The 20,191-nt window shown below is 41.6% G+C and overlaps 1 protein-coding gene across 2 annotated transcripts in view; it reads right to left on the reverse strand.

The window, feature by feature from the left end:
• AMOTL2 (angiomotin like 2) overlaps positions 1–19,815 on the reverse strand; it is a 38,891-nt gene extending 19,076 nt beyond the window's left edge. For both annotated transcript variants that reach the window (XM_030217228.1, XM_030217227.1), the window contains exons 1-5: positions 19,660–19,815; positions 14,762–15,596; positions 9,619–9,841; positions 6,993–7,137; positions 4,906–4,998 (exon numbers count right to left, since the gene is read on the reverse strand). In XM_030217228.1, the coding sequence (XP_030073088.1) occupies positions 4,906–4,998; positions 6,993–7,137; positions 9,619–9,841; positions 14,762–15,507 (1,207 nt within the window). In that variant the 5' untranslated portion in view covers positions 15,508–15,596; positions 19,660–19,815. The remainder of the gene's footprint in view (positions 1–4,905; positions 4,999–6,992; positions 7,138–9,618; positions 9,842–14,761; positions 15,597–19,659) is intronic.
• Positions 19,816–20,191: the final 376 nt, after the last annotated feature.

A 20,191-nucleotide genomic window follows, 5' to 3' on the forward strand; every position in this document is an offset into this window, starting at 1 on the left:
GACCCGCCCATATTCCTCCCCATTGTTACACCCCCTTTTCAGATCTGTGTGCAGAAACACTTAGGCGCTGTTCTATAACTAAGTGTGTAACTATAGCTCCATGCAGATCTGCCATTTTTGGCCCATTTTGGCACAGCGCATAACGTTATGCGCCATATATAGAATTCCCTAAAAAATGTGCACTTACTTTTATGTGACCTACATCTAGATGTTCCTAAGGCCAAGGTTGGGTGGAGCAGAGGCATAGTTGTGACGAACACGCATATCATAAAAAATACGCCTATATACACAGAAAGTATATATAAAATTGCACACTTTCTTTTGAGAAAGTGTAAATTTGTGCATTGGCATTTGTGCACTATTGTTGCTGAATGTGAGAACATTTTATGAAAGCACACAGGTGCCCATGTTGCTTTATAAAATAAGTTTAAAATAAATGGCTTTTTGGACTTCTCACATAGATGTCCTGTTGTAAAATTACCCTCTTTGTGTTCTGTATGCTATGCCAAGATGGAGCAATGAATGTAACATCTCTTTTCAGTGTCAAATCACAGTTATAATAATTCAGCCACTCAAGTAGCTCAGGCCAAGCTCTGAAGAAAAAGCAGATAAACACAAACTTTTCCTACTCCCTTTCCAACAGCAGACTTAAAACTCACGTTTTCCCTATTGCTTCTTTTTTGGGATACACAAGTGAGTGTTTCTGAGCTCTTCAGATGGAAGAGTGAAGGCCAAAAGCAGGAAATGTCTTACGCTACTCTGAAAAGCAGGCACATTAGTTGTTTTTCTCCTGGGTATGTTAAAAGACTTCTCTGTTAGATAAGGTGCATAGGTAATTCCACCACCTTTCTCTTCCAGGTACTGCTTGGTTAATATGTGCCAGGGACATAGTGTCTGTCCCTAGTGCTGTATGACCTTGTAAACCAAACCAAAGTCAGCAACATTCAAGAAAGGAGACAAACAGAAGAGGAAGTGTAGGCCAGACCCTGTATCCCAGCCCAAGAAACAATATTCTCTGACTTTTTTAAAAGGTTTTTTTTTGTTTGTTTTAAATGAAGACAAACAATAGATTAAGGGAAATGTGTTTGGCAAAGATGTTGGAGCGGAGGGAGGATGAGCTGTATACCAGAAGGGCAGGAACAGCCACTGGAATCTCAGGAATTCAGGTCACATTGATTGCTGTGTGATTAATGGCTCAACTCTGAGAGCCAAGAACAGCTCAGCTCTCCCTGGGGAACAGCAAAGGAGAGACGTCTCCTGCTCCACCCTTGCAGCCTCTTACACTTTCTACTACAGCCTCTGTGTCTAGAACTGCCTGTTGCTTAACTCCAAGTAATTTCTATACTGTGGTTCAGTACTTGCTTTCTATCTCTGGTGCCAATGGATTCTGCTATTTGGTAGATGGCTGATCATTAGGCTGGGGGTACAATTTCATGGAGTTAGACCAAAAGCATTGTATGTGTGGAAGGTTCAACAGTACCACTGAAGGAAAAGGAGACAGACAAAGCAAATCTGAATGGATCTGGTATATGGATATTAGTGGGGGAAATCTGCATGCAGAAGGTAACATGCTCTTTTCATAAAAGCATCCCTCACTGTGCTGAACGATGATGGACTACAGTTATAGGGAGCAAGTTTAAGGGTTTAAAGAAATATAATTTACCAATAGATATTCAGCGGGTGGTAGCTAAATTAGCCGCCATGTCCAGACACCAGCTTGATTATTTGGGGCTAGTTCTTCAGAAGCAGTTCTCTTCTGATACCCCCCTTCCTCCCTCCCAACTCCTTCAGAAAAAGCGTCTCCTTCTTATCCCCCTCCCTCCCTTGCCTCCCGCCAAGGGTTAGAAGAGCCAACCAGGTCCACCACCGTAGGCTCCCCTAGGCCTACCTGGACATGTCCTGGTGGTCCATTGGGGTTCGAGGGGCAAGAGAAATGTCCACCTGCTCCTGCCTTTGGTGGCTGGCTCCTTAAAATGGCTGCCACAACCTGTAGTGGCAGTCTCACAGTACTCGCAAGAAGGAAGGAGGGCTGTGATTCTCTGCTTCCCGGGTTGGATGGGAAATTGAAAGGGGGGCCTGCTTTTATGCTTCCCGGGAGGGGGTAGGAGGGGGATTAGAAGGGGGACAGTGATTCTCTGTTTCTGAGGGGTGGGCTGAAGGGAGGGAGAGGGACGGCAACACATTGACCAGGACTTGGAAGTTAACCAAGGCAACTGCTGATATTCAGCCTCATGTCTGGTTGACTCTCCACATAAAGTTACGACAGCCTTTTTTCTATCCTAACTTTATGCAGTGCTCAGTCAGTAAGCGGACTGAAAATTACCACTAACTGGCTAAACATCTGCTCTGTCCTAATTCTGCTCCTCACCGCCCACAAACTAGCCGGTTTCCATATGGGCAGTTAGTGGGGATATTCAGCAGCATTATCCAGTTAAGTGCCACTGAATGTCCCCAGATAGCCCTGCACAAGTGATTTAAATGTCCAGGAGCCCCTCTTGGCCATTTAAATCACTTTGAATACATACCCCTCTAAGTTATATTGGATTCACTAGTACAGACACCAAAATGCAACACGTGGAGGGGCATTTTCGAACGGGGCCCGCCATCTCCGAGGATGGCGCCACAAAGGGGCGGGGTCAACCATATTTTCGAACGAGATGGCCGGCCATCTTTCATTTTGATAATACGGTTGGGTCCGGCCAAATGTCAGAGATGGCTGAGTTTGAGATGGCCAGCCTCGGTTTTTGCCGATAATGGAAACCGAGGCCAGTCGTCTCAAACCCGGCCAAATCCAAGGCATTTGGTCATGGGAGGAGCCAGCATTTGTAGTGCACTGGTCCCCCTGACATGCCAGGACACCAACCAGGCACCCTAGGGGGCACTTCTAAAAATAAAAAAAAACCCCATTAAAATAGCTCCCAGGTGCATAGCTCCCTTACCTTGGGTGCTGAGCCCCCCCAAATCCCCCCCCCCCAAAACCCAATCTCCACAACTCTACATCATTACCATTGCCCTTATGGGTGAAGGGGGGCACCTACATGTGGGTACAGTGGGTTTGGGGGGGTTGGAGGGCTCCCATTTACCACCACAAGTGTAACAGGTAGGGGGAGAATGGGCCTGGGTCCACCTGCCTGAAGTGCACTGCACCCACTAAAAACTGCTCCAGGGACCTGCATACTGCTGTCAGGGAGCTGGGTATGACATTTGAGGCTGGCATAGAGGCTGGCAAAAAAAGTTTATAAAGTTGTTTTTTTGAGGGTGGGAGGGGGTTAGTGACCACTGGGGGAGTCAGGGGAGCTCATCCCCGATTCCCTCCGGTGGTCATCTGGTCAATTCGGGCACTTTTTGGGGACTTGGAACTGAAAAAAAAGGGACCAAGTAAAGTCAGCCAAATGCTCGTCAGGGCTTTCTTTTTTCCATTATCGGGCGAAGCTGGCCATCTCGTACCACGCCCCCGTCCTGCCTTCTGTACACTGCCGACATGCCCCCTTGAAGTTTGGCCGGCTCCGCGACGGACTGCAGTTGAGGCCGGCCAAAATCGGCTTTCGATTATACCGATTTCGCCGGCCGTGAGACATGGCCGGCCATCTCCCGATTTGTGTCGGAAGATGGCCGGCCTTCTCTTTCGAAAATAAGCTGGATAATATTTTTTATTCAAGTCTACATAATAGTAACTCCTTGCAAGATTTATATCCAAATGTTTTTCTATTTAAATAACAATGTGAGTGATGCCATGTTGAAGTTTAATATGTGCCAAAATTATTCACATTTCAAATCTGATGTCACTGTGCTGTACAGTATCCATGTAGTGCAGCAAGAAGGCACCTGCATGCACTTCTTATTTTACCAGATATAGCTTTAAGGTCTTCCTATAAAGGCCATTTTCTAAAAGTGAAATCAAAATTTAATATATGTAGTAAATCTATACACATGCTCCAAATCTGATCTGATTTGTTAAGCTCATTATCTAAAATTTACATGGGCTTTTTATTATTTACATACTTAGGGGGTAATTCTATAAGAAGTCGCTTAGATGCAGCTGTGAGATATACATGTAAATGCCAGTATTCTAGTCATTTACACATGTATGTGAACATACCTGCTTTTCAACAGCAGATGGGTGTTTACGTGGATGTGGCACACAGTTGTGAACATAGTTTATAAAATACTATAACCTAGGTTTAATCACCACCACTAGTTCTATGGCAGGTGTACATGCTTCTGTCTAAAACATATGCACGCATTTGACTTGTCATGCTAGTATTCTATAAAGAAAAGTAGGAACATACTTCTGTTTATAGAGTAGGCTCCAAATAGACATGTTCTTGTGCCCTAAACATAGACATACTGTTATATAATTACTCTCTCCATACGGTAATATGCTAAGCAAAGCTCAGAATGTGTTCTTTATTATTCTAATCTTGGACAATCAAAAAAGTAACATCACTAGAAGGTTCTCAACAGGACTGTTCTGAAAACAGTAGGTACTTGCAGATGGAGATGTCCTATAAAAAGTTTAGGACTTTCCTCAATAACCCATCTTTTTACCCAGGTCTTCAGCTGCGCCTTGGTCTCGTAGGGTCTGCACTGCTCCATGATCGTTTCCCTGAATATGTATCTTTCCACTACCTCTGCTGTCCCCTATCCTCTCTGTCCTATCAATTAATGAAGTTCCTTTCTGCTACTTTCTGATAGTTATTGTACACTGCTTTGAATTGCTTGGCATTAAAGGCGGTACATTAAGTACCAATACACCTAAACCTAGTGGCATTTCTGGCTCTTGCACCTACACAGAACCTATAAAATATGAGCATACAGAAAAAGATCCTAGGTTTGAGTTTTATACCAAAGGGTTAGAATAAGCCTAGCCTTTTTATTATGAAAGAAACTCGTATGCAAACTCACTTTGAGCCAGCAGTTTCGCCACAGTCTCTTGGCTGTCTTCTTCTTGCTCCAAAGTTTTCATGGCCAGCTGCTTATTTGCAGTTTCCAGTCGCTCTATTTAAATAAATAAATAAATAAAATAAACAAATACATACTATGAATTCCTTCCTGTTGCAGTACGCCTTTTGAAGTCCACATTAATCAGAGAAAACATTATCATCAAGTGCCCAAAGCACAAAATGGAAGACAACCCACGGAAATGTACAAACTCCCATCTTCCCTGCCATCTACAACTGCAGATTTACAGCTTCATTATTTCCTTACCGCTCCCTTCTCTTCCATTAAATTATTCATAATACACAGGAAGAGTAATTATCAAAAGTATTTCTACAGGTAAAACGGTGTTTACTTGCAGAAACTAATAAATGTTTACCTGATATATCTGTAAATTATGGGGTTAAATGGGCAGTGTTCACAATGGAGAAGGGTAGTTAGTGGGGTTCCTCAGGGGTCTGTGCTAGGACCGCTGCTTTTTAATATATTTATAAATGATTTAGAGATGGGAGGTAACTAGCGAGGTAATTAAATTTGCTGATGACACAAAGTTATTCCAAAGTCGTTAACTCACGACAGGATTGTGAAAAATTACAGAAGGACCTTACGAGATTGGGAGACTAGGTGACTAAATGGCAGATGACGTTTAGTGAGCAAATGCAAGGTGATTGCATGTGGGAAAAAAGAACCCGAATTATAGCTACGTCATGCAAGGTTCCACGTTAGGACCTGTCACGACCAAGAAAGGGATCTGGTGTTGTCGTCGATAATACGCTGAAAACTTCTGCTCAGTGTGGTGCTGCGGTAGGAAGTGATTAGAATGTTGGGCTATATTAGTTGAAAGGTATGGGCAAAACAGGTGTGAGGATGTTATAATGCGTTGTATCGCTCCATGGTGCAACCGCCCCTTGAGTATTGTGTTCAATTCTGGTCGCCGTCTCTCAAGAAAGACTATAGTAGAATTGCGAAAAGATGCAGCGAAGGGTGACTAAAATGATAGTGGGGATGGGGACAATTCCCTATGAAGAAAGACTAAGGAGGATAAGGCTTTTCAGCTTGAAGAAGAGACGGCTGAGGGGAGACATGATAGAGGTATATAAAATAATGAGTGGATAGGGAAACAGGTGGATGTGAAGCGTCTGTTCAAGGTTTCCAAAAATACTAGGACTAGGGGGCATGTGATGAAACTACAGTGCAGTAATTTAAAACAACTCGGAGAAAATGTTTCTTCACCCAACGCATAATTAAACTCTGGAATTCGTTTCGGAGAACGTGGTGAAGGTAGTTAGCTTGGCAGACGTTAAAAAGGGGTTTGACGGTTTCCTAAGGACAAGTCCATAAACCACTACTAAATGGACTTGGGAAAATCCACAATTCCAGGAATAACATGTATAGAATGTTTGTACGTTTGGGAAGCTTGCCAGGTGCCCTTGGCCTGGATTGGCCACTGTCGTGGACAGGATGCTGGGCTCGATTGACCCTTGGTCTTTTCCCAGTGTGGCATTACTTATGTACTTATGTAAATTTACCCAAACTGAATGAAGGCATTCCTGGGGGTGGGTTTTCACTTAAATACATACTTATGAAAATGCCAAATTAATTCTGAAAAAACTCTGTGTGCCAAGACCAAGTGTAAAATCTAAGTGCACATTTCCTCTGGATTGATTGTCAAAGCAGAAAGTATGCTCATCATTTTGTTCTGAAAATCTGATCAAGTGTGTGTTTGCAGTTATAAAATTACCCCTAAAGGTGCTATGGATGCTGAGGATATTGAAAGGCCTTTGCCTCAGTGGATTATGAGACATTCCTTTATTAGAAATGCTTTTACAATTGAACAGTCAGGCTAAAAACTCTGCAGCTCAAGAAAGCTCATAGTTACTGTCACTAAAGATCAAACTTTCTTTTACCTTTACTGCCTCCAAAAACCAGCCCTCCTTCTACTTTTACGTCTTCAAAAGACCTGCACTCCCAGCTTCATTATTGTTTCCAAAGACCTGCCTTCCTTTTAGCGTTACTTTTTCTAAGATCCTGTCTTCCCTCTGCTAGGAGCCAACCTCTCAGATCACGGTCGAAATCCTGTAGTCGGCGCATCTCAACCTCCATCTTGTTTCTCATGGTCTTCTCCAAAGCTTCCCGTTTTGCTGATGCCTTCATCAAGTTCTCATATTCCTCAGAAATTCGCTGGATTTCTTTCTCCAGCTAAGAATGACAGAGACAGAGAAAAAGAAAAAGGCAGAAACCACAGCTGAGTTATACCCTGGCCTGTACACAATGCAGGTATAGAGGTTTTTTATTTTATTTTTTAACAATACATGCATACACTGATATAGGAGTTATCTGTATATTTATAATCAAGTTCTATTTTAATCCCTCCCTCCTGCAATCCTTTTCTCTCCCATATTCTCCTCTAATCTCCAGAATTTCTTCCAAACTGTCCATCTACATGCAGGGGAATAGCTCTCTTCTCAAGCAGGGCCAGCCAGGAACAGGGTTCTCTTTGTATATGTAGCTGTGATTGATGCCAGGGACACCATAATAAAGGTGAAAGTGATTCATTCTAAACCATACAACAATTGTCAGAACTCAGAGGCTTCTGCTCGATATGCCTCAGCTTCACAGCTGCTTTGTAACAGCTAGGAAGGAGCATTCAAAATTGACAATGTGGGGGAATAGCCTAGGACTTCCTCCACCACCTGCTTTATCTTTCTCAGGGGTTCATTGTTTATTATTTTCTGTTTATTGTAAGCAAAAAAAAGACTTTAAAAAAGACCTCATTTTACATGCCCTATTTGCATTTGATATATGCATAAGCCAGCACTTAAACATTTATCTTGCATAAATGTCTAAGTCCCCATTTTACAAAGCCATGAAAGCATGTATCAAGCCCAAATGCATGCAAATGGCAAGAGGGCATGGTCTAGGCATATTTGTGACATGACAAAGGCATGGCAAGTTCATAGATATTTACTCCCCATTTAGAAGGGGACTAAACCTCTATGTCCTAAAAGAACAACATTGGGAGTTGCATCTACTACCAAATATGTATAGGATTTGGTAAATAGCTGCACTCCATTGGAAGGATTGAGGAGGAGGGTTGCCCCCCTTAAGCCCCCTGTGTTTTTGTCCCGTCCCCCCCCCCCCCCCCCCCCCCCCACAAATGCCAAACTGGCAAGTGAAACAAGTCACTGTGACAGCGTCGGGATAGTACTCAATTGTGTTTCCAAGGTCAAAAAGATAACTGCTTATGTGCCAGTACACACAATTATGTGCTGGCTTAGAACTAGTCGATATTATATTCGGTTAGTTTTCTAAAATGGATGTTTATTCTGCATGCACCTGGCACATAAACATCCATTTCTCCTGAATTTTAAAACAGGCTCTACTTTGGCAGATTCTGTTCTAAAATACTGGTGAAACTTGAGATGCCTGAGGCTGCCCATGTTTAGGCAAATGAACTTTGCAAAATAAGAGCAGGGAGACAAATGGGTGATTGTCAAACATTCTGCTGAGTTTCAGCTTGCCCAGAAATGCAGAGCATCTGCCACTAGCACACAGGATACTGTCAGACTAGTTTTAAAGAGAGCAGCATGTATGAGAACTCTGGTTCTTCACCATTGCCAACCTCTTTTGAACAAAATGACCGTAACATTTTTCTATAATGAAAATGTCTATTGTTCTCAGCCCTTCTATACTGTATCAACAACAAATGAAAAATATTTCTTGAAACTATTCCCCCTGTTTACAAAGTCATGCTAACAGCTGCCAAGCGGCAATCCCAACACAGCCCACTCAAAGTGAATGGGTTGTATCGGCATTACCGCACTGAAAGCTGCTAGCATGGCTTTGTAAACAGGGGCCTATGTTTTTTAAACCTTGTATCTGGCTGAGATTTGCTACTTAGAAAAGTGAAGTCAAATTAAATATTCACACTGTAAATCAGAAGCCCAATTTACTAAGGCGTTTTTCTCATTCTGTGTCTAAGGAAAAATACTTAGTAATTTTGGTCCTCATAAGTCTTTGTTTGACTTCTTTTCCTACCCTTTCAGTTCTAGCAATACACCTCACTTTTGACTTGCCTCAACTGAGTCAACTGGTTTTACTTAGGAAATAAACTAGATTTCAATTTAGATTGCCCCCCTGCCATGCCTGCTTGCTTCTTTACGTCTGACAGAGGTTTTCAAAGAGCTAGTTAGTAACCAAAATAAAAAGAAATAAACAAGGATTGTTAAATCTACCACTCCTACTATTCATGTGAGTGTATATTATATTTATATAATATTGTAAGTCAAATTTGTTAAGCAAGAGATTTAATGCTTCTGCTTTGGCAATGGTTGTAATGTAATCGTATTCCTGACAGGGTCAGGTGGCAGGACATTAACTTCCAGTATTGTACAAGTTCTCATTCTCAGCTAGAGAGCAATCTAGGACTGCCCTCAGTTTGTGGCTCAGCCTCACAACAATGTTAGGAAAAAAGAGATAGTGAATACCATAATTTCTATAGCACTACTTGACATAAATAGGTTAAATGTTACACGCTTAGAGTCTGGAAGCTAAGAGCACAACAAGAATACATTACTCAAAAACACATATGGAATAGTGAGAAAAGAAGGTGAAGGGGTCTCCAGGTTCATAGCTCTATGCTCTCAACACTGGGCTCTGCTGCTAGGCACACTGCCTTACCTTCTGAATCCGGTTTGCCTTTTCACTGTAGCTCTCCACTTCTCTATGCAGCTTTTCATTCTCACGAAGCAATGCCTCCATTTGAGCCATGTGACCACTGGCAGAGTTGACCTGGGCTGTCATTAGGGCCTCCATTCCAGTTGGAGTGATGGAAGCCAGGGGATTGTATCGCAGACTATGCTGTTGCTGCATAAAAGGCTGAGGTATTTGGGCCTGCATCACTCTATAGGTGATTAAAAAAAAAATAACATCAACATAATAGTCTAATGGGTCTTATTACATGCAGAGGCCTAAATTTTACTTGCTAAACTATCAAATTGTCTTAGATATTACATGTTAATTAACCTGAAAAAAAAACACTGCAAGCCTTCAATGTTTTATTAAGACAATTCTGTTGTGGAATTTTACTTATATAAAAAGCTCCACCGGAAGATGGGACGTGTCAAGATGGCTGCCTGACCGGTTGGGTGGTTGAAAGTTCCGAGGGTTTTGGGAAAATTTTATTCCAATTTAGCGCACAATGCCTCATTCTAAAAGAAAGGGAGCGTTAAGGATAGTTCCTCAGCCTACCTTGACGTCTTCCCCAGCCCAAGCGTCTTTGGAACAATACTTCCCCGGTTTCTCCAGATCTCAGAGGGAGGAAGATCCCATAGCGGAGGTCCCCGGAGAAGCGGGTTCCCCGCTGGGAGAGGAAACCTCCCTTTCACCACCATCTATCTCGACGATCCCTCCTTGTCCAGCGTCGACGGCGGCCCTGGAGGGAAACCCTGCCGATCCCGGAAGTGTATCGGAAGGGGCAACCAGCAAGGACCAGGCCCGCAACAAACAACCCTGAAGGCTGATGGAACTTTGCTTCCCTCAGTGAAAAGCTCAGAGGTGACACTGGAAACGCTTTGGGTGATGTTGGACCGGATGAATACTACACTCCAGAAAACCTCAGGTGATGTTATAAATTTAAATGCCAAATTTGAGGACTTAAAATAACTGTTGATTTCCGTTAAAGAAGACTTAACAAAGCAAGTGACAACTTTGAGAAAAGAAGTAGATTCTCTTAAGGATTTTAAAGATGTGGCTCTTAAAGATAATATGGACATGAGAATGAAAATTGAGCAGCTAGAAAATTATAATAGACAGCTTAACCTCCGTCTTTTAAATTTTCCTAAGCTATCGGGGGTAACCCCGACAGATTCATTCTGCAGATATCTGACTGAGATACTAAAAATTCCCCCAGAGGCTATTCCTCCAGTGAACAAGATTTATTTTATTCCTAAACCAAAGGGGGAATTACGAGGAATTGAACACAATATACCTGATTTACAAAATATCTCTGAAATATTGGAACAATCAACGGAAATAATACTTGATAGAGCCACATTAATAATCTCTCTGGTTTTTGAGCAAGACTATAATAATATCCTAAGACTTTATTTTCAGAACTCAAAGGCTCAATTCTGTGGATCTAAAGTCTGGATGTATCCAGACGTGACTAAACAAACACAACAGAAAAGAAAGGCGTTTCTTGCTTTGAAACAAAAGACAATTGATATTGGGGGTTCCTTTTTTTTGGCATACCCGTCTAAATGTGTAGTAAAATTAGGTCAAACTAAATAGAATTTCTTTTCACCGGAACAACTGAAATCGTTTCTAGAAATGAAACAGTTGAAGTAAATGTAGAAATAATTTGGAGAAAAGGCAGCTTTTACCTTTAGTATATGTTACCTATTTTGAAAACTTCTCTAACTCTATCACCCCCCCCCCCTTCCGTTTTTGAAGTCTAAGAAAGGCTAATGTATTTCCTTAGTTTCAGTGGCGTTCCTAGGGGGGCTGACACCCGGGGCGGATCGCCGATGTGCCCCACCCCTGGGTGCAGCGCCCCCCCCCCCCGGAACAGCATGATGCCCCCCCCCGGCGAAAGAACCCCCGATCCCCCAGCAAAAGAACCCCCCGGGTGCACGCCACTGGGGGGGGGGTGCCGCGCGCCTGCCGGCTCTTCGTTTTCATGCTCCCTCTGGCCCGGAACAGGAAGTAACCTGTTCTGGGGCAAAGGGAGCATGAAAACGAAGAGCCGACAGGTGCGCAGCACCCCCCCCAGCGGCGTGCACCCGGGCGAACCGCCCCCCACCCCCCCCCCCCCCTTGGTATGCCACTGCTTAGTTTATTGATTAGTTAATTCTAATTTTCTTGTCCTGTATAAGATATTTCTTTTAATTTAATATTTTGAAAAGATGTAGGATGAGAATATCAATATTACTTATTATTTGCCTGTGTTTCTGTTGCAAGGTTATCCTTGTTAATTGTATATTAAAAATACAAATAAAGAATAATAAAAAAAAAGCTCATCAGTTTAGCAGCATACAGAAAGGATTTCATCCACTCGATTTCAATACAGTCTATTTTTCTGACATTCATGAGAAAAATACATGTATATATGTTGGATATATGGTAACAAACAACTTGCTTGGCCAATATATAGTTGCTTTCAAAGACACAATATAGGAACAATCACCATATAATCAACCTAGTCTATGTATTCACCATTCAAAACACAAAAAGTAACAACATACAAAAGGTTTGGCTTTCATGACAAAGCTTTCATCCTAAAAACTCCTGACAAGATTCAGGTGCAGCTCTATATCTCTTCTAGTGAGTAAATCTCTTTTAATTTCTGATCTGTGAAAGCCAATTAAGACCGCCATAATCAGAAAGTACTGCAGTGCAAGTATGAAGATCAAGCATGGGATTATAATCTCATGACATAGCAACATAGTAACATAGTAGATGACGGCAGAAAAAGACCTGCACGGTCCATCCAGTCTGCCCAACAAGATAAACTCACATGTGCTACTTTTTGTGTATACCTTACCTTGATTTGTACCTGTCCTTTTCTGGGCATAGACCGTATAAGTCTGCCCAGCACTATCCCCGCCTCCCAACCACCAGCCCCGCCTCCCACCACCGGTTCTGGCACAGACCGTATAAGTCTGCCCAGCACTATCCCCGCCTCCAAACCACCAGTCCCGCCTCCCACCACCGGCTCTGGCACAGACCGTATAAGTCTGCCCAGCACCATCTCCGTCTCCCACCACCGGCTTTGCCACCCAATCTCTTCTAAGCTCCTTAGGATCCATTCCTTCTGAGCAGGATTCCTTTATGTTTATCCCACGCATGTTTGAATTCCGTTACCGTTTTCATTTCCACCACCTCCCGCGGGAGGGCATTCCAAGCATCCACTACTCTCTCCATGAAAAAATACTTCCACGGAGAGAGTAGTGGATGCTTGGAATGCCCTCCCGCGGCAGGTGGTGGAAACGAAAACATGACATGGAGCTAGTGGCCAGAACAAGCATACTCCACATCAGACATAATTAATTATTTAATAAGCACTATATCCTAAATAGCCTTCCCTGAAGGAGAATGGATTTATTTTTGTCCATTACAGTTAAGCGTGAGCTTTGTTGCTAAGCAACAGATTAGATCGACTAGAATCCATGGACAAATAAATGTGTTCTCTTCTTGTTCGTCTAGGAAACAGAGCACTTCCGCTCTGAAATTATATCTTCCTGCTTGTGTACTATAGAACTTGACCTAACTGCACCAGTGTTCCGGCTTGAACTCAAACCTTACAGCTTCACAGTGAGGAAGGCTACATGCTAACTACTTTAAGGGACATCTATGTAGGAGAAAGGTATCCCTTACTCATCTACTGACATTCACAAAAGCAGAATTAATTTTTATTGAGGGACAGATAAGAACAATGAAGCCTACCACAATTAAGGAGCCATAGGGAAAAACCCACATTTTCACAAAAACTAGAGGGGGGGGGGGATAATTGTATATTGTCCTGTTTCATCCATTTGAAGATGTACCAGTTCTGAATCAGCAGAAAGACTTGCTATTAAAATTACCTATTGTAAAGCAACAATGATAAATCAAAAGGACCTATTTACTAAAGTTTTTTTTTTTCATTTTGTGTCTGTGGGGAAACATTCTAGTAAACACTGCTCATAATGTAACAATTTGCTTTATCTATCTCACAATAAGATGTAGAACCTGCTAAACTTGTATAAAAGTGGCAATTTGGAAATTTAAAGTGTAGGATGCCCATTCTAATCTACTATGGAACAAGTTGAGCAGGATGTGTGAACAAGAAGAGGCAGAGACTCTCCAAATGTTCATCTATCTTAATGCATCTCTGTGGGAAGATTAGGCCATGTCCCTACCTTTTTCACTTGTTTATGGGAAGACTGCAGGTTGTTATACATTGGATGATTCTAATTAGCAAGTGCATGTCATGTTATACCCCTAGTGTTGCCCCTGAGGGCAGAACTTGAGATAGTCCTGTTCTGCAAATGGTTACTAGACCATTTTCCAATTCTCTATATTTTGACTCAAGTTTCATTGGTTGGCTATGTTTTATGGCTTGGTATTTAGTTTCCTGTTCCCTTATTATATGCTCATGTACTACATTGTAAGTGGATAAATTCCAAGCATTAACAATTCTAATTGTTTTAAAAACATCCTTCCTTCACAGACTCCAACAACCAAACTTCTGGGCAATGTTTCCAAGTGGAAGGAGATGCAAAAGCATGGCTGGGTATAGTTATTACAATTTAATCCAACTCTCTTTATGAGAAGCTTTGAATGTGCTGGAAATGGATCAACATCCTTAAGTGTTAAACCTATAAAACTTGCTAGGGCTACTATCTTCCATTAGCAATCAATTCCACAAATCAAACTGGAATTTTCACAGTTAAGTCACTGTCTGCAGTAGTTCTCTGCAATGAATCACAAGGTCATCTATTGATAAAAGCACAGGAGGCGAGTCTCTTTCAATTGAAAGAAAATTCTAGAATGAGAAGGCATAGGATGACGTTAAAAGGTTTTAGGCTCAGGAGTAATCTAAGGAAATATATTTTTTTACGGAAAGGGTGGTGGATACATGGAACAGCCTCCCGGTAGAGGTACTGGAGACCAAGAAAAAGACTATATCTGAATTCAAGAAATTGTGGAACAAGCATGTGAGATCTTTTAGGGAGAAGAATAGATGGGTGGCATGGATGGGCCAACTGGATGGCCTTTATCTGCTATAATGTTTCTATGTTTCTAATACTCGATGCCAATAGAATTATGGAAAACTGTTTACCTGAGTTCAGGCTGCTGGAAGATATCACATTCTCTAGAATACTGCCTGGACTCCAATGAGTATCTGATGGAGGGTTCCTGCGATGCAACAAAGACTGGGTGGTCTGGAGGGGGTCCAGATGGTTCCAACTCCTTGGTGTGTGACCCTCTAGAAGCAGAGAGCTGATAGTTCCTGGAAAGCTGTGGATAGCTTTGGGAGGAGCTCATGTAATTTTGACTTTTTGTACCATTCCTTTCCAAGGACATCTGCATAAGACGCTCACTTAATGACCTCACATGGCCATGCCTCAGCTCTTTCAGGAACTCATCTTGGCATCCATTGATCTGGGTGGTGCCTCCAGCATTGGCACGGCATTGGCCCTGGTTGGCATGGGCTCTATGGCAGGCTTGCCCTCGTTGTGAGGCATAATACTGAGAGTAGACTTTAGCTTCTTCATAGGTGGGAAGTGCCTCTCCTTTATGCTGGAACTGGTAGACTTGGTGCACAGGATTCTCCAGGTAAAAGTGGTCACATTGATGCTCTTGTCCCTGGGGTTCCTGCCGCGTGGACTGTTGTACCATTTGAGTCTCTTCCTGAGTAAGACTCTCCAGGGAAGACTGGGGGCTTCCATTACTACCACTCCCACTACGTAGAGCCTGTTGCTGGATGGCTAGCAATGTCTGGTTCTCTGTCAAGTTGCCATATCTCAATTGCTCCTGAATGAGACGGTGTAGGACTGTTCCTGAAGAATCCTCCGCTGTCCTCATCCTTTTGAAAAGCAATGAAACCCAACAAAAAGAAAAATTCCCACAAAATAATCCTGATGCTTTAAGGTCTGACAACCACACCAGAGAGCCTGGAGAAAAAGGAAAATATACTATCAGACACATGATATCACATTCTGTAGTTTGGATACAGGAGGGCACCATACCAAAATTAGAGGCTTACTTATAGCATATACTAAAACTATTCTGGCTACCAACTCTGTTTCCAAATAAACAATTGAGTTTCATTATAGAAATAGTCTGGGATTGCAGGTTTTTATATTATATTTTGTACAGTATGAACTGCTAGTATATGATGGATTTAGAACTCCTTGATCTGGCCTTTACCAAGTTACTACTCTGGATCTAGCACCCTATTTGCCTTGTTATTACTGTAGTATTTCTATGATATTCATTTTGAATGTGTCACACTTGTAAAGTACTACTGTGATATTCCCTCTGAAAATATGGCAGAATTACAGAAAAGCTGCTGGGTGAAGTTTCTGAAGCATTTTACATGATTCCATTTTTAATTAAGTAAATAAAAACAAATTTATATGCTCGAAACAAATGATAATATGCTATATGGGGGTAATTTTATAAAATCATTTTTGCACATATGTGATTACATACAAATGTAAATAGCCTATTATAAAATATAAAACTGCATTAAAGTATACTTGATGACATGATGGTATGCACTTTGCAAGTAAGAATGTAGAGGGTCAGAGTTTGGGCAAAGCATGGATGAAGTTCACAAGTAATGCATATATTATAAAATATGCTAATTTATATGTGCATGGTGGGTGCGATTTCTGTTTCTTATGCTAGTATTTTATAAAGATACATATGCACCCATGTGTCTTTGTAAAATGGTGGCTAAGAAGGAGCCCAGGCACCCTATTATGATTTTCCACCTCCAGTCCATCAGATTAACCATGCATGCACATTTTTGTTTTCTAGTCATAATCACAGATAAGCAATTATATGCATGTGCATCATCAATATACATATATGTACCCTTCCAGACACAGTTTTCTGACAGGAAGACAGGACCAGTGTTGTATCATTAGTATTAATAGGTGATTTATAGTGTTTGTGAGGTTAAATGGCTATTTTGGACAGATAAAACTTTGCTAACCAGTCTTAGATCAGACCCATTGCTATATCTGCACCTAATTTTCCTGTCACAAAGATTGCTTACCAATATTATGCCTCCCCTTCTCTCCCTTGACTTGTAACTTCTGGGGATGTCTCTTAGGAATGCTTGATCATACTAGGTTCCCTAACACTCCACTTCCCCTTGCAGCATAACCTGCAGATAGGGATGAAGAAACAGAGCTCACTGCCCAGGAATTACAGAGCTAGCTAAGCTTAAATAAATGCTACCTAGTGGCCTATGGAGCTGACAACCCGAACTTCATTACAAGTAGAATTCCAGATGTATTTAAGCAGAATGTCAAGATCAGTGTTTCATTCTAATATGTCAAATGCCTTACAAGTTATGAAACCATTTCTTGGACCAACACAAAAATGATTTAAGCTGATGTTGCATATGCGCTTTTCAGATCAGTGGTCTCATAATCAGATTTAATAACACTGCACTTTATTTCATTTTGCCAAAAAGAATTTTATTTCTTTTTATTTTATAGATGTACTTTCCCCAAATGGTCTGATTATTTTTCCAAACATGAAAAATTCAACCCACAAGTCTGAAGCAGCTGTTCTAAGAGCCACAGCTGCCTAGGTCCCTAAAGCTTTCTGGTACATGGAACTAGTCTTCTTAAGCCATGTCTTTCAAATACTTCATTATTTCACCACTAGGAATCCATCAGGAACCCATCGTAAAACAGGTCTATAAGTCTTAGATACTAGTCTGTCCACCCTTGGGTGGCATCAAAGTAGCAAGAGCAATTACAAAATACTTTACAATCTTTGGCCCATTTCATCAGTAACTGTATTGAAACATTAGCTCCTGAGGTTTGCACAACATGAAAGAGGGCTAGGGGTGTATGAGTGTGTGATCTGAATTCTTTCTCTGTGCTGTTTCTCTAGTTTTAAACTGGCATTCTTAGCATTGCTCCTCTTCCTGTTGAGATGGAGCTTTATCATTAACCTGGCATTCCACTGCATGCTACACCAAACTGATTCCCATTAATGTTATGTTAGAATTTAGAACGGTGGCAAGTTGTCTCATCAAAGTAAATGGAAATAGTCTGACCCTAAAGCTGGTATTTTGAAAAATAAGCTGAGTTGGGCATTCTCACATGTGCATGTGTAGATACCCATACAGAATAAGATATAAGGAGGCAGAGATAAAGCAGTTATGCATGGGAAACAATCATATTCAAAGAATACAATAAATAAACTGGCTTCTGCTGAATAAAAAGCATGCAGGCCACTTAAATCTAGAGCATCTAAGATGTGCAATAAATTGCAATACCCTTTCTCTGGGGATATTTATATTATTAATACTACAAAATTCCAGGAAATAGTGGAGATTTATATTATCTCATTCACTTGATATGAAAGGTACTCTTTTGCTGCGATGTCACAGAATTAAAATGCCAAACTCTCTTATTGCTTTTGTTGCCCCCTTTGAATTGTAAAGATGAATGGGGCATTTGACAAATACTGATATTTCAGTGATATTATACTGAAGTGAAAGGTAAGTTATAGTTGTTTGTTTTGTTACATTTGTACCCTGTGCTTTCCCACTCATGGCAGGCTCAATGTGGCAGGCAATGGAGGGTTAAGTGACTTGCCCAGAGTCACAAGGAGCTGCCTATGCTGGGAATTGAACTCAGTTCCTCAGGACCAAAGTCCACCACCCTAACCAATAGGCCACTACTCCTACTAGTACTTGTAATGTGATAGTTATTAGTAAACAAAATGACTTTCTCCATCCCTGTCCAACTTAAACTCATATTTAATATATATTCTTGAAATTTCTGATTGCAGCACTAGGAGGTTGTTTTCTTCCACACTCTCCTTCTCTCTCCTAAATACATGGCACATCCCCTTCATACCACATGATTGCATCACGAATGGAAAGCAGTTCTTTGTACAGCAGACCTGATTACAATCATGATTTCAGCCCCCAATAAGAGACAGTTCTTTACACCACACAAATGATTACAGACCGAACAGAAGTCTGTTCTTTCTAATACACATACATGCACAGCAATTGAATATGAAGCAGTTCTCCCAACCTGTACATGATTACAGCACTTCAAAATTGCTGGATAGGAAGCCCTCTTTTCTTAAAATTAAATTTACATTATAGAAATAGTGCAGGCCAAAAAGTCATAAAACCTAATGAAATCTGAACCTCCTCCGGCATTTCTCTCCCTTTTGCTGCTCTGGGTCTTTGTTTTCCAAATACTTCGGCCATGACATCACAGGGGTTAGTTCGGCAATTAACATTCTTTGGAAATGAGAAGGGTTGCAAAACTCGCAGAAAGCATTCACAAAATGCCACAAAAAGAGAAATCTTTCGCCTAACCCCAGACTAAAAATAAGACATGCAAAGCGAGCTTTATTACGGCTAAATCTTGGTGATGATACAAAAGGCAGAAAGGCACAGTAAGCATACCCTGCCTTCTACAAATTATCCACTTTCTCATGAAGAACGAAAATAAGTTACTCAATTATTTTTTGTTACTTTATTTCACTTTTCTTCCTTTTTCTGCTTGAGGAATAGGCTGCGATTGCCTCTGATTTCTAGAATCATTCCTTGCAGAGCATCCAGTACTTTATTACGGGGGGGGGGGGGGGAGTTACCAACGTGGGCTACCTATGAGGGTTGTTTTTATCACAAATGATGCTATTTTAGCACAGGATCTCATTTTATAAGGAATGTGACCCTGTGCTAAAATAGAATTGGTAAAATACCCGTCTTAACGGTAGCCCACGTTGATAACTTCCCCCTAAGATGGGTGATTTTTGCCACAAGCTGTGCTATTTTAGTACGGGATTTCATTGCATAAAATGGAACCCTGTGCTAAAATAGCACGACTTGTAGTAAGGCAACCTGTCTTAACAGTAGCCCAGCTTGATAACTTCCCCCCTAAATAGTTAATGTATCCCCCCCCCCCCCCCCCCCCCAGTTCCTTTACTAGAATTTAAAAAAAAAAGGCTGGTAAAGAAACTTACCAAATCATAATGTGACAGAGGAGATTCAATGTGTCAGAATCCGATATTTAGAATAAGATCTTCTTAGTCAACCTAGAAAAGTATAGATGCAAGGAGGGTAGAAAGATGCTGCTTTCTCCTTGCTGCTAACACCGGCTGTGAATGCTCCTCCCGTACTAAATGGAAGCAGGGCAGGCATCTGGAGGCTGGGCTCGCCTGCTAGCTGCTATGCCAGGAATGTGAGAGTTTCAGGTTCCCCGGGTGTTAAAGTTAACCACAGATAACCTCCCTCCTCCATCTCCGGACAGCTGACTAAAAGCGCCCTCTAGGGGGAGCAAGGTCCTGCTGAAATAGGGACTCAGAATTAGAAGTGTATGCAATACACAATTCATTTTTATACGATTGGATAAAGTAGTATGGCTGATGCTCTTGTCCACTTGAACACACCGAAATGAAAAAATATTAGAGCGATTTTTATAGGACTAGCAATGCATTTCTCAGCTAGATTTTGGTAGCTGACTTTCCCTTTCTCAGTTTAGAATGAGCAAAAAGT

Source organism: Microcaecilia unicolor, chromosome 10, assembly GCF_901765095.1.
Source record: "Microcaecilia unicolor chromosome 10, aMicUni1.1, whole genome shotgun sequence".
NCBI lineage: Eukaryota > Metazoa > Chordata > Amphibia > Gymnophiona > Siphonopidae > Microcaecilia > Microcaecilia unicolor.